Source organism: Hipposideros armiger, unplaced genomic scaffold (assembly GCF_001890085.2).
Source record: "Hipposideros armiger isolate ML-2016 unplaced genomic scaffold, ASM189008v1 scaffold_5, whole genome shotgun sequence".
NCBI classification, from domain to species: domain Eukaryota; kingdom Metazoa; phylum Chordata; class Mammalia; order Chiroptera; family Hipposideridae; genus Hipposideros; species Hipposideros armiger.
In genome coordinates this window covers 2,348,962-2,364,775 of record NW_017731355.1, presented here as the reverse complement: position 1 = coordinate 2,364,775, position 15,814 = coordinate 2,348,962, and the positions used below count along the sequence as shown (strand labels likewise).

At 31.8% G+C, this 15,814-nt stretch overlaps 1 protein-coding gene across 1 annotated transcript in view; it reads left to right on the top strand.

The window, feature by feature from the left end:
• The window catches only part of LRRC9 (leucine rich repeat containing 9), a 121,084-nt gene extending 110,592 nt beyond the window's left edge, over positions 1 to 10,492 (top strand). Inside the window, exons 22-25 of the mRNA XM_019646037.1 lie at positions 342 to 482; positions 4,471 to 4,615; positions 6,354 to 6,522; positions 7,594 to 10,492. Coding sequence (XP_019501582.1) covers positions 342 to 482; positions 4,471 to 4,615; positions 6,354 to 6,522; positions 7,594 to 7,633 — 495 coding nt within the window. The 3' untranslated portion in view covers positions 7,634 to 10,492. The remainder of the gene's footprint in view (positions 1 to 341; positions 483 to 4,470; positions 4,616 to 6,353; positions 6,523 to 7,593) is intronic.
• Positions 10,493 to 15,814: the final 5,322 nt, after the last annotated feature.

Below are 15,814 nucleotides of genomic sequence, written 5' to 3'. Positions count from 1 at the left end.
AAGAGCGCAATGATGGTGCCAACTTGGGCCAGTGAAGCAACGTCCTCCACAACTAGACTGAAGAACAAAATGACAGCAACTTGTCTGTTCCCCTTCCACCAATTCCCCAGCACTGTTCCCATCCCCCCAATTCCCCAATAAAAAATAAAAAAATCTTAAAAAAAAAAAGTTCTAGTTTCATTTGGATAATAGGGAATTGAGAAATCTTTCAAAAAGGGAGTTCATGTTTGTATCATCTCTCATCTTTGCTGCCTATGCTAAGTTTCCTTCTCTATAAAAGTTAATCTTTGAAATAAAAGTTTTTCTTAAGTAAGAAAAAAGTTAATTTTAACTTTATTCAGATTTGCAGAAAAATGCTACATCGCCACATGCTCATATTTCAACTGCCTAACTTGCAAATGTTAGATGGAATTCCTGTGAATTCAGATGATAGGGCAAAAGCTGAATTTCACTTCTCTGAACTACAGGCAAAGAAAAATTCGGTAATACTTACATTATTTATACTTTTTCTTTTAAAATATATAAATTATTAGTACTTGAACATTATATTATGTATTGTGCATTTTTACTTAAATATTTAAACCTAGGCTATGATGTTTTTGTAGATTATTTTAGAATCTATTTAGTGGTTCTAACAATATACTTTGACTTGAAGCAAATTATTTAAAATCTATGTGCCTCTTGCTCAAGATGTCTGATAATGGTAGAAGGTAAGAAAGCACAACATATCACAGAAATTAACAATAAAAGTCTTTCCACTTAGCCAAATAGTAAGGGAAGGAAGGGATTCTGACCTGAACTCCCTGGACTGTATAGTTCATCTAAAGAGAGAGATGTGTACCTCTTTTCTTGTACATTGACAGAATCATTGGGCCTTTTACCCATGAACCCTAAAAAGGTATCTGACTAATAGTAGGAAAGAAATTAGAAAGAGTAGCCACCAAAGTGTCTATCATTAGGAAATTCTGTCATTGACCACCAGGGTTCTTCATGACCATCCTCCAAAGACTAAATTTAACATTTTAGTCTTTAGACAGAAAAGATATAGTTAAAAAACAAACAAAGAAGTAACATTATTAGAGCTGTGCCTTTTCAAGGTTTGGGGAAAAAGAGACTGAAGACAGGGAAGCAATTTTAGGGTCATCCAAGAGAGACATTATGAGCCTTAGACTAAGAGGGGCAGTGAGAATGTAAGTGAACCTCTAATGTGAAAGCCGGAGACCAAGGACATTAGTAAATGAAGATTACTTTTAAAAGTTATATTGAGGAAAGAGATAAGACTATTTTAGATGCTTTCACTTAACTCACTTGATTACCTGACCCTCTCCATTCTCTCTGTAAAACAGATTCCTAGAGCACTGAACATTTGGTATTAGACTCCTCCCTCTCTGGTCCACTTCTACCTTCAGCTATAAATTCACATATTTATCAAGAGCTGGATGTGTTTTTTCAAAAACTTATGTTAGTTCTTTTCAATAAACAGATATAAATGCAAAACTTAAATTATTATTTTTCTGTTTTTATGAAAACCAAATGGGATCATTTGGAATCTCTCTCTCTCTCTCTCTCTCTCTCTCTCTCTCTCTCTCTCTCACACACACACACACACACACACACACATAATGTCACATTGGGTTGGGAGGGAAAAAACCTGCAAAATATGGGAGAAAATTGTAAAAATTCAGACAAAATATGTGGGAATATTATTTTTTTAAATCTAGACAGATTCTTGCAAATTTTCTCCATGTCTGTAAATTTTTGCTACTTTTAAGGAAACCAAAACTACATATTGTAGCCAACACCTTAAGGGTGCATTTATCCAAGAACAATCAGATAAAATAACAATCAAGGGACTCTTGCTTACAGAAAAGGCCTTGGCCCTTCATCAAAAGACTGGTGAGTTTGTGTACTTTTATGTTTTAATTTTTTGCAAGGATAAATATAAATTATACATATAATTTTTCATTATTCCCTTTTTTATTAACCTTGACTTTTTTAACCAAGAGGCTTCTATTATAGGTCAAAGTGGCTTTAGAGACTTGTGAGACTTAAAGTTGTTAATAAAGATTATCTAGATTACACAAAGGAAATTGATTCATTTGTGGGTTATAGCTACGAAAATTTTTTCCAAAAACTATGCTTTGTGAAAACAATGTTAGCTACTAATCTCTGTATGCTATATCTAAGAAAGAGCACCATCTAATGTCATCTACTAAAATTATTGTCACAGGCTCCAGTCTTTCAAAAGAGAACAAATAACTAAATAAAATTTAGTTCAATGATTTCAGTTTCCTTTTCTTTTCTCTATTTTATATCCCTGGAGCAAGTCACTTCTTGCTTCCACAAGTGGAAAACTAAAGAAAACTTTAGTTTTCTGTTGCTCTATTGCTACTGTAACAAATTACCTCAAATTTAGTGGCTTGAAACAATACAAATTTATTATCTTACAGTTCTAAGGTCAAAAGTCCAAAAATCAGTTTTATAGGGCTGCACTGTTTCTGGAAGCTCGAGGAGAGAATTTGCTCTTCGCTTTTTCAAACTTCTAGAAGCGATCTGCGTTCCTTGGCTCATGGCCCTCTTCTCCCAATGGCATCACTTCAACCTCTGCTTCCATCATCACATCTTCTCTCACTCTGACCCTTCTGCCTCCCTCTTATAAGGGCCCTTGTGATTGGATTGGGCCCACCTAGGCAATCCAGGAAAATCTCCCCATCTCAAAAGCCTTCATTTAATTATGCCTGCAAAGTCCCTTCTGCCATGTAAGGTAATATATTCATAGATTTTGGAGATTAGGATGGGGACATTTTATGAGAGGGCTGCATTATTCTGCCTACCACACCACATACGTGAGGGCTCCAGTGAGGCACCTATACAAATTGTCACATTAAAATTTATAAATTCTATTTTAAGGTAATTTTGGCTAAATTCAAAGAAGTCCACATAAATTACACATAAATTCACTAAATAACATATAAAGAAATCACTTAGAGCAACTTTAAAGATCTTAATTTCCATTTATATTTTTAATTGGTTTCATATAGCAGAAAAAGTACATAAACTCAAATTTTAATCAATGATGAGTATTTCACTAAAGAATTTGCTTGATGGCTATTCTATTTCTCATATAGTGAACTCATTTTCCCATTACTATATTATGATGTTGTCTTGAGTGATTCTTGTCATTTGAATCAGTTCCGTGTATTGGAATTTAATTCTTTCTACTTATTTTATATGTAAACATTTTATTAAAAATTGTTTTGATTCCTCTACACATGATTAGTAAAATAAAGGTGGTAGTTGAAGTCTGTATTTTAGAGAAATCTACTTTAAGATTCAATAATAATTTTTATTTTCATGTCTAGAACAAAATTAAGCCATTATTTCTTGTAGCTGTTCAGGAGACAAGAATGAAATACTTTTCAACTTCATCAGTTCAGTCGATTGTATTAATCTTTGTTTTAGTTGCTGCTAGTCGTTCTTTTGTAACAGCAGATAAAGAAAGAATAAATGAAATCTAAAGTTGTCCTTTACATTAGAACACTTTTGGTACTTTGGTTTCGTAAGAAAATTTGACAACATTGTAGATTAGTGATGAGTAGAGATTCCCCCACAAAAGAATTAGTTAGGGAATTTGGAACTGGCCAGCTTTAGTAAAAGGCTGATACTTCAGTGTTCATTACAAAGCTGCATTCTTGGTAACACTGACGTATGAAGGAAATCGGTAATTTTACACAAATGGCAAAAGCCTGAATCTCTAAATAAATTGAATTGTATATTCAGAATTTATATTTTTAAAAGTGTAAGCAAGATCAATCTTAATGAAGACAGAGAGCAGTTACAAATTTCTAGGGAAATCTAGAGTCTCCAGCCTAAAATACTTCTCTCCTCCATTTGCTGATTCCAGAAATTCTTTAAAAAGCCTCTTAATCCTCAACTAACATAAAAAATGTAAACACTATTTAGAGTTAGCACACTCATTAAAAGTGATTGTTCTAAGAGGCTTTTCTTAATCCCCACTTTGTTTGTTTTTGAAAAACTAATTACCTGCAAGGTTCCTGATGAGGTATTGTGAGGAAGACAAAGATGTAGAAGATATAACTCCTACCATCCAGAAACTCCTGTTCAGAAAAAGAAGACGCATTACACAGGGGAAAAGGCTTACCTCTTATTTTCTTATTCCATTCTTTCCTTGTTAAGACCCTTTGGAGAGGGAGAGGTGCCACCACACTAGATTCTAGTGATGAGTACAATGCAATCTGAAAAGACGAACATGATGTTCTGTGGGAAGTTAATGGCCCAAGGACTGACTGTTTCACAAATGTTTTGCCTGTTATCAACTCTGAGTTTGGGCAAGTAAATAAATCATGACCTAAAAAATTTGATTATCAAGTGAGGCTTGTAATAAGGACTACACCTATTGATTTAAGCTTTGAAGGTGAGGGTCCTTAACTGTTTTATTTTATTTTATAGCTTATTCCTGTTACCAGCTCTCCTGTGGATGGTGGATCATTTGGCCAAGTGAAACCTCCTCCCATAAAGATAACAAACATAATTCTGCCTGGTGGATTTAGCCATTACTTGGGATCTGACTTCACTTTAACTCCTGAAGTTGAAGGTATTTATTTTTTTATTATAGCTGACATTCAATAGTATTTTACATTAGTTTGAGGTGTACAGCATAGCGGTTAGACTTTTATGTAATTTACAATGTGATCCCCCCAATTAGTCTAGTACCCACCCACCTTCCTGGCACTCACTACACATAGTTACTACAATATTATTGATTACACTCCCTGTGCTGTACTTTGCATCCCCATGACTATTTTGTAACTACCAATTTGTACGTCTTAATCCCTTTACCTTTTTCACCCAAACCCTTACAGAGGGACTGTAAAAAACAAAAACAACCAAACACTTCACTTGAAACAAAAATGTCACTTTGATTTCTAATACTACTTAAAATTGTACTTGTAAATTTACATTCCCTAAAATTGCATGTTTGTTCAAGTTTCATGTGGCCATCCTTATTCCAAAAAGTCTACAGTATTTTTTGGCTCTGCTTAACTAATATGTTGTAACTAAACATTTGCTCTAGATTTGAACTTTGTGATACTTGCACATTTATTTCCTGACTTATTTCTTTTCAAAGCTTTTATTTCATTTTGTGTATTTCCCAGCAAATAACTACTAAGACCAGTTAATTAGTAGCACATCCTGCTAAAAGTGGAAATAAGACATTTAAAAATATTGATAACAACAGACTCTTGGGGTACAAAGGATATCTTAGAAATAAAAGATCAGACTTTATCTTTGAAACCACAAATAAAATATTCATGAAGCTAATACTAGGGAAGACTTTCAAGAGATAGAGTTCTAAAGGAGGAAGTATATTAAGAGGACAGGACAAGGAAAGGGTTCATTCTATTACATACATTTTAATTCAGGCTTAGATCAAGCCTTTTCCCTAATTCCAGATCTTCACTGGCTACCATATTTGTGAAATCGGAGGTAGCTACTCCTTCTCTGAGGGGTTCACCTCTTCCATTCCTTTTTAATATCTCACATTGCCTTAGAACTCCATTAGACAATAAAAATGAACATAACACACACACACAAAAGACCTAAGAGCCTACTAAGAAGAGTAGATTGCTCTATGTGATTTTTTTGAAAGGAAACTCAGTTAAAAAAAACACATAATTTATTGTTAAGATGTTATTTTTTGTTTAACTTAGTTTTCATAATTGTACATACTTATGGTTTCAAGGTTTAATCATAGTGAGAATTTTTATGCTTTTGTTCAGTAGATATAACTAACAGTAAAACTGGACATACCAAATTTTTATTAGCCTCCTTAACAGTACAGTGTCATCTTCAGGAATGTCTTCAATATCTGTTTTGGGGGTGACATCCAGTTCAATCCTGGATTTATTTTCCATAACTTCCTTCTCAGATATCTTCAAGAATTTTTGTGTGACTATTTTTTTAGGATTTTCTGGAAAAGTCCTGTAATTTCTTTCCTATTTCCTGACTATGTTACCCCAATTTTTATTTTGAAAAGTATGGTCACTTTATCTGTACATTTATTATAGCATGCAGCTCTGGATATTTATATTTTTTAAATTACCTAGAAAGGATCAAATTGATTCACTAGCTCAGAGAAATTTAAGCAACATTAAGTGCTAGAAATATATTCCAATTCTATAACTTTATTAAAAATTTTTTCCTCCCCCACAAAAATTTTTAATTCATGTTACAAAATATGTATAGGATACATTCAGCTAAAGGACAACCACATTTCATTACTTTATTTTATTACTTAATGATTCTCATTGTTTCATAATTCCTAATTTCAGACAAAAAAAACAAGAATGCAGGGATTCTGACAAATAATCCTAGGAGCATCCATGCAGAAATAGCTTTTCGGCAACTCAAAGGGCTAAATCTCTCTCCATCTCTTTTATCACATCAGAATATGGCATCTCAAACTGCACCAATGTACCAGAGCAACCAAGATGAGGCAAGGTAAAGCTATTCTGTGTTTTATTATCATTTCTTATCATTAAAAACAAACCTCCCCAAATTTGTTAGTCATGTATAAAAGCAGGAAATATTCTTATATACTATTATATATTTATATATAATATATATATTATATATTATATACTAATATATATTACATGTATATTAGTATATTGTTATACTATGTATATTATATTATATATTTGTTTATATACTATTATATATTTAATATATATGCTCATATATATTAAATATTGTTATATACTATATATATATATATATATATATATATATATATATATATATATATATATATACTATTATATAACTGCCAGATAGCATAGGGCTTCTTCCCCAAATCCACCAAACCTTTCCCAAAATCCAGTGTATTTACATTATAATTCAAAGAGGCTTCGAAATGGCTATCAAGGTAGAATAGTGATCACCTAGTACTTATGTGAGAGAAAATTGAAATAATTACATTGGAACTACTTTTAATTGTATTTCCTCCCAAGTCACTTCTACCCATTGAATATACAAAGCAGTTCACTTATGTTTTGAACAATAGATAAATTCAACTCTCTAAAAGCACAAAGACTGAGAATTTTGTAAATTCTTCCAACCTCTCCTTGTAGTTCCCATTTGCACTTCTTCCCGCCTGGACTCTAGTCCTAGATGCTAGCACAATGACTAGGAACCTGCTACATCTCAAGAATCCCCTCTGCTGCTCAACACCTGTTTGCCTAGATTTCCAGTTATTGCCTGTTCCCCAGCTTCTTTCTAGCCAAGCTCTGGCTCACCTTAGAGTGACCGACTCAGCAGCAGAACTAGCTTAGGCCCAGCTCTTGCCGTACCAGCTTCCCTGCTATAATCAGTCACGTCCCACTGAGTCCTCAGGATACTCTGATGTTTAAGTAGCCAAAAATGGGATCATTTCCTCTTTTCTTTTGTCTTTTCAAATTGTACACATATAAAATGCAGAAACTGTTTACCGCAGAATTACCTTAAGTAAACTGATCCATTAAGAAGTTAAGTTACCATTGTTTGACTAATTAAGTATTTTATTTCTGACAGAATTCCTGGCAGCCACTTCCCAAGAGTAAATCAAATGTAACTGCCTAAAGAGAAATGCATATACACCAAGAAACATATTTCTGTTTAGTAATTGTGCAAAACCTAGCAGAGAATGTCGATGGGAAAAGTACAAGATAATCATGTTACTCATGTTACTGAAGCACTTCAGTTCCCTATGAAGATCTTTATCACCTTTAGTGAATTTTATTTAATATCATCTCTCAGATTTTCTTTATGGTTATCTTAATTATTTGTTTAAATTTCTCTATGAGAAAAATCATGAACTTATTATATATTACAACAATTTGAAAAGATATAAAACGAAGCCCAAAGAATCAAATATTTAGTACTGGTACTGGAAGCATTTAGTTACAAAATCTCATTATGGCCTATCCTATGAAGGTACTAAGAAAGGTAATTTTAGGAAATAAGCACACTTTCATTTGTAGGATATCTGCTCATTTGGGGTTACTTGAAACTAAAGCACACATTTCTTACCAAAACACAACGATTACAAAAGCAAACTGAGTTTTGCTAGTTGAACTACAGATTAGCTTTTTAGGACTATACTTAAAAAAAAAAAATACCCTCAAACTGGGTCTGCCCTCAGAACTGTTTAGAAAAGCAAATCTTGGGGATCAATGGTACTTCCTGAAGGTGGCTAACTGTGGGTGCAACCAGTCATTCATATGCTTTAGGAAGAAGAGTACTATTTCATATACAAAATTTGTTTATTGTGGCCATAATGATATAATTTTACAAGCGGTTTTAGGCTAAAAAGAATACATGTTTCAAGCTGAGTGGACACATTTATAATTTGGACCCTTAATAATTATATTTTGCTTGAAATAACTTTTCTAAAATATTACACTTCATCGTTCTAGGATAATATCACAAATAATTCAAATATGTTTTTAAATTTGCTTTTCTATTTGTTAAATACAGTTATTTAAATTAATGACTTAAATTGTCAATCATACTTTGATATAAATGGACTCTATGATTCATGAAATATCTTATTTAAATTTTTCAAGTATTGGTTCAACATCGCATATGGTTTTCATACTACTTTACATGTTCCTTACATGAAAATAGATTATTTTTACTGAAATATTTGTATTTTATAATCTATCTGGAAATAGTTTTAAAGGTATTTTGGAGACTAATTCCAATGTGTATGCAACAATTTTGTATATCTTTTCTTCTTTAAAAGCTGTATGTTTGTAATTTAATCATGTAGTATTTAATTTTTCAAACCGAATACAGAATGATTTTATACTTATTAATGTGTGGTTTTTAAACAGCTATTACTCTTAGGTGGAACTAAGATGATTTGTTTAAAAAACAACTGTGCAGTTCTTAAGATGTCCAGAAGATGTCTTTGTCGCCCTTTAGTTTTGACAACTGCTTTCACTATAGTGTAGTGATAAGGGTCTGCTCTTCATTATTTGTTACTAACTTGGCATCATCATCTTTTTTTTCTTTTCTAAGTAAAATACTGAATAGATGTTACTTTTATAATAAAGCGTGTCTTTTAAAATAATAAACTGGATCGGAAAAATAAATGTAACTGGTTTTCACGAGAGAAAAATTTACAAGTATAAAAAAGAAAAGTATAAAGCAGAAAAAAACATAACTCATTATCCAGCATCCACTTAACATTTGCCATATTTTCTTTTATCCTTTTTTCCTGTGCACGTGTAATATATTTGAGATCTATAATATGATTTTTATGTATACATTTTTAAATTTTAAGATCTTATTTCTATTATAACTTTTTAATTACATCTGAATTTCTTATAATACATAATTTCATAGAAATACTAAGAATAATAATAAACATGTATTAAGGCGTTGTTAGGCACTGTACAGAATACAGATATAGATCCAACCTTAAGACTATTGTAATATATATATATATACATATATATATATATATATGATAAATAATTTCTATAAAAGCAATGAGGAGAGTGATTACTAACATAATTTGGCACAGTAGTTCTGAAATTTTTTCTGCCATTATAGCAGATGACATTGACCTGATGTACAGCATACTCCCCTGGGAATGCCTAGCTATGTTAAGCCATTGGTTACATGCAGTTCATAAAGCAATAGCTATAACTTCACCCTTTCTTATTCAACAAAACAAATGAAAATGTAATTGAATATGAGAGATGCTTTTATAGATGTGACTTTAGATCGGCAACAAAATTTATTAAGTAAATCATTCACAAACTGAAAATTTAAGTTATAGTCACAGATTATTTGTAACACACTTCACAACTGATTGCAACAAAGCTTTACATTTACAAACCACTGGCCCATGTTTTAGCCCAGTAACAACCCCATGAAGTAAATATGAAATGTACTGTCTCCATTTATCGATAAAAAGAAAAAATTGGCTTAAAAAGAAAAAAGTAGATATCACACCAAATTCTAGATTTTTTTCAACTCCAAATTCAGCGCCTCTTTGATTATCACAATGGACATTTCATTCTTACTAATGTGCTATTGAATCAGCTGTTGTAGAGCCCTAATGTATGTAAAATCCGTAAACCATTCATTTTCTTCCAGTGTATTTAGCTTAGGGAAAATGTATAATTTCTACAATAAAATTAGTTTTTTGCTGCCAGCAAATGTCTTCATAGATTTATTTTGCATTCAATCATATGCATGATTATATATATGACTTGTTTTAAATTAAAGGACAATTCCACAACCTGGAACAGAGCTAAAAATTAGGCACTTTAACAATAAATTAGGAGCCTACAATGCTGAACTGAATATACATGATGCCGAAGCGATCTTCTGATTTCGATATACGAAGATTGACTATAATTAAGTAATTGTTCAATATGAACTTTATTATTTACTTCTATTTTTATAGTTCAGAATTTCTCGGACAGTTGACACAAAATTAACTATGGTTGTGTACATATTTTTGCATAAAATATTTAGTGTGCACTGTATTTGCAGGCACTCATGACTAGTTTTAAAATAATCCTTATATTTAAAGTAACATGTCATTTCACTATTCATGAACTATCATACATTATGAGAAGTGTTTCAAAACATTAGATTTGTTACTCGTGCTTTAGGTTCTTAGCTTCAATTAAATGTTACTTACATAAAAAGAAGTAAATTATTTATAGTACTTATGGCCAGGTTCTGTTGGTTATTCAATTAAGCTAATCAAATCAGTTTTTTAAAATGGGGTAGAAACTGGCTGTTTTTTTTAATTTTTAATTGCTCTGCTATAAAACTTAGAGGTTCTGGGTGACCTCCAAGTGCTTAACTACTTTTCTTTTTCACCTTTGCTCTTCCCTCCATTATTAAAATACTTTTAAAGAAAAACCTATACTGAATTGCAATTTTATTTGCAATTGCCTTTTCAAATGAGGTCAGGAAGTACTTTTATTAGTACTATTTTACCTCTGCAAGTCTTTATCTTATAAAAATATGAATTATAATCTATTACTCTTTTCTTTCATTTGTGAATAAAATTGTTTTGTAAACTACTGAAAAGACATTTCTCAGATCTAATTTGTGCATTTTTTTAGCTTAAAATTTTGTTTTGGTGATGATTTTTCCTTATAATTAAAATAAAATGAATCATTTCTTGGCAAAAACATGAAATGCTGTAAACTGAAAATAGAATAGTACATTCAAAGGGACTTAGAAGTAGCTTCAAAAGTGTTAATTACTTGAAATCAAATCATTTATCATTTATGTTTTATTTATTAGCCCTTACCTTAACTTTATGCTCTTTTAGGTAAATCAAAAAGTCAATTCATCAGTGTCTTCATTTTCCATATAAAATACCTGTGATTCTGCAATGCTAGTTTTAAAATTGGAATCATTTTTCCTTATACTGTATCATTCAAAATAAGTATTTCCACATATTTTGAATAAAAATCGATCAGAATAACATTTTGGTAACAAAATCAATAACATTATGATCAAACATTAAAATAAAAATGGATGTGAAGTATTTTTCACAAATAGTATTCTACATTTTCATCTGGTTTTTAATTTTACAATTCTAATTAACTTCCAAATGTTTAAAATATTTCATACCAGCTGAGTTCCATTTTTAAACATTACAAAAAAGAAAAAGACAGTGATCATCCTACTATTTTTGTATACCATTTATGGTTTATGGTTTTGTAAACCATTTACAGTTACATTTAGTTTTTAAATAACAATATTTCTATTTTAAATAGAAAAAAATTAAGGTCATGTGGCTTAAAAGCTGTAAATTTTAATCATGCACCTACAATGCACCTATGTTTTATATCTTGCTTAGTGTAAGACATTATTTTTTTTAGAAAACGTTTTAGATAATTTTAGTATTTGGGCTCTACTATTTATTCTACCTTTAATTATAACATAATGCTGCCCATCATGCCTCTTCTCCCCTGAATGTTTTACAAGGGTGTTCCTCAAGAACAACCAAAAAAGACTAATCTGTAAAAAAAATATATCAATAACATTTTTAAGTTTCCAACTATTTTTTTATTCCTTCCTATCAATTTGGCTGAAAACAGGTATTTACAAACACTTGGTAGCCTACTTTCTTATGGCCTTTCATTTTGATGAAGTGCTTTAAAAGTGTTCAATCAACCTTAATGGTGCATTTCTGGTTAAGCAAATAGAATGGGGAGAAGTCAATTTGAGCTCCCAGATGAACAAGTGTCTTCAGAAAGAACAGGCATAAATGGGTTTAGAAAACAGAGAGTACGAGCAAAATGCAGTGAGCAGAGCACTCAAGGAAGCCAGATACAAAGAAAAGAGTAAAATACTGCAGAGCTTTTTAAGCTACATACAATTGGAACAATGGACTTGATCCAGTCATCTATGTTAAACTGTTAAAAGATAGGTGAAAAGCAAGCTGGAATTCTATAAAGAGTGTTGAGGAACAGTAGAATGAAGAGCTTTAAATCTGAAGAGAATGAATGCAGTCATTCAATACGATGGAAATGAAGTCAAAATTAGCATATTTCCTTGGTTAATTTACCTTGTGAAGGACTCTGTTCAGTGTAGGTATTAAACCCTTTTTAGCAACAAAACAGTCTTTAAATTGCCACCATTAGAGTTTTTAAGCAACAACATAGTGTACATCTGTGAACTTTATATATAAATACCATATACGCAATACATGCAAGAAATTATATATATATATATATATGTTTCATATAATTGTGATGATTTAATGTTGTAGTCTATCCCAATCAGTGCACTATGTATGTCAAACTTCCTGTCCTCCAAAAACAAAAAAGCTAATTTAGAATTAGTGACAAAGGTGCAAGTATACAATTACAAAAACTTGAAAAAGAAAACTAATCTAGATAACATATATAATTCATAGAATAGGATACTTTGGGATGATTGAATGGCCTAATTTTTTTTATTATTAGCTGGAATCAATCAGAAAATTTATTTTGTGGGGAAAACTTTTATTAAATGTATTGATATACTTTCCTGCTTTAGTAAGTAGAATTAAATTTTATTTTCAATGATTTATAGGGTGATAGTTATGCATGATTTACAATTTTAGAAAAACTTAGATGAAGGAAATAGTATAGAATGTGTCCTGAATTGAGAATTTAACCTTGGAAGTTGTTTATGGCCAAGATCTCTGATTTGTGCTTTTGTCTTCTGGCTTGTTTTTGGTGTGTTCAATTACTAAGATGCTGAAATAATTTTTCAGGTTAGGTGAAGGTTCCAATATGATTTCCTTGTATAGTGAATGGAAGCATTACTGTATTGTTATGTTTTGAATAAAGGTATGAATATAATATGGAAATAGATCTAAAACCTCTATAAATGGAAACTAAATAAAGCTAAAGCCCAAACATTTGTTAATGTTAACAGTTTGGGCCATTGTTACCTCTCAAAAAGAATAACTATGAAAATGTCAGCCACATAATTGTCATCCTTTAGTAGTTCTGTTATTAGATGTTGTAAATACCTCTTTATTCTTTTTTAAATTTAGCAATTACGGACAAATATTGACATTATCAAGAATTTAAACAACAGCTACAACAGACTTCAGAAACAGTGAAGATTTCCTAGTATCATGGAGCTGTTTTAATATAATGCTAGTTCCAGAATTTTTTTCAATGCATTATAAGAAAATCAGAGTAGAAATATGTACTTACAATATGAGTATTTCAGCGACTTTGATATTTAGAAATTGTTTAAACCACTATTAAAGATAATAAAAGCTAAACTTACTTTCTAAAGAGAAATATTTTCGTGGAGGAAATGAAAGTGAAAAAAAGTTTTTGATTAGAAACCACTTTTGTAACTAAAAAACAATTTTAAAAAATGAGATATTTATTTCCAATATTAGATTTTGCATGTCTTTTGATCAGTTATTTTCAATTATATTCAAAAGATCAATAAAGAATACTATTATGAGCCTAGATGGGGAGCGTAAAATAAAAACAAAGCAGATTATTGGTGTCTAGAGTAATTTTATTCTTATTTGGTTATAAATAAGCTTGAACTCCCTTACTGGGTCATAAACATTTATTTAACATTGTGATCAATAACTAGTGTTTACATACTATTTTGTTTCCCACTGAATCTTGTAATTTTATTCATTATGTGTATAATGAGTCTTTTTAGGATTTTGAGGAGTGGAAAAGAACAAAAATGATTTTTTTAAAAAATTCTAAAATCAAATCTCACTAATTCAATTGAAGGTATAAGACTGCATAAAAATATTAAAAACTTGTGAGCTTATAAGTTTTTAATAATTGATACTATTCTTTTGATATAAATCCACGTATTCATTTGTGTGATCAGGCTTACCACAGCTAAATGGCCTATGTATTAAAGGAGTAGGTACATGAATAATGTTACAGCAAAGAACAGAGGATACACAACTAACAAAAAGAATGATGTAAGTCAAAGACCTGTACTACATATTAGATCACTTCTATTAATATTACATGATATTATATAATACTTTTACTGTTCTCTTACATTTAGAAAAGATGTACACCTCACCATCTGGGAGACCAAAAAAAGGACCATACAGTTTCTTTTTCTTTTTTTTTTTAGCTGAGCCATCCTGCCACCTGTTGGCAACTTAGCTGCACCTCAGCTTGGGCCGGGCATCAAACCGCTGTTGCTCAGAGCTCAAACTCTTGAGCGAGCTCTTAACCAACTGAGCCACTCGGCCAGCCCCATACAGTCTCTTAATTCACATCTTCAATTGAATATATCAGTATAAGAGAGAAAACAGTATCAGCACCAACCCCCAAGATCTGTGAAATTATTGGGCTGTCGGAAAAGTCATGACGTATTTTTTCTATGTTTTTTGTTGCAAAAGTGCGTCATGACTTTTCCGACAACCCAATATTTCCCCCAGGAATTGCAAACTTAGAAGACTTCAGGGGCCTGCCATATAACCTAATGAAGGAGGCCAGATATAAGAAAAATTAACAGCCAGAAATATAATCAACTGTACTTTTACCGAAATAAAAAAATGCTAGTTTCCATTTGCCCTTCCAGATGTACTCTCCACTTCTCTCCTTCTGCTTTGGGACCCTGGAGAATGACTTCCAGCAGAGTTCTTTGTCTTTCTAGTTAGCAGTTGGGTTCAGCCACTGGAAGACTCAAAGGGTGGGAGAAGTCTGAGACTTATACTTTTGAGTAACTGTATTCCTTTACACGGGCCACAGCTCCCCTTGGGCTCTCCTAAATCTCTCTGGGTTCTAGTGACCTCTCCCTGCTCTTATACCTTCAGGCCTACGGCTGTTGCAAGTTTGTTTCCTTAAATCCTATCCACACTTTTGGAATAGGCCCTTCATCCTCAGTGTCCCTATCCAACTGTGCCACCTGTTTCCTGCCAAGACCCTAGTACATAACATGTAATGCCTAACATGACATAAACATGTATGATATTGGGGACTTTATTTAAAATTCAAAATGGAAAAAATACCAATGGAAAAACAACTAATTGTTTTATAATTCATTACTCATCTGGTTTGGAACTAGACACCTGATACCTTTTTCTTTCTTATTATTTTTTTTTATTGTTAGTTTCAGGTGTACAGAACAATGCAATAGTTACCCTTTTCGCCCTCACCAGGTAACAACCCCCCTCCCCCCATCTATTGCCCTCCCACCCCCGATATCATGCTTATCTATTACAATTCCATTGAATCCGTTCCCGCACTCTACTCCATGTCCCGAGGTTATATGT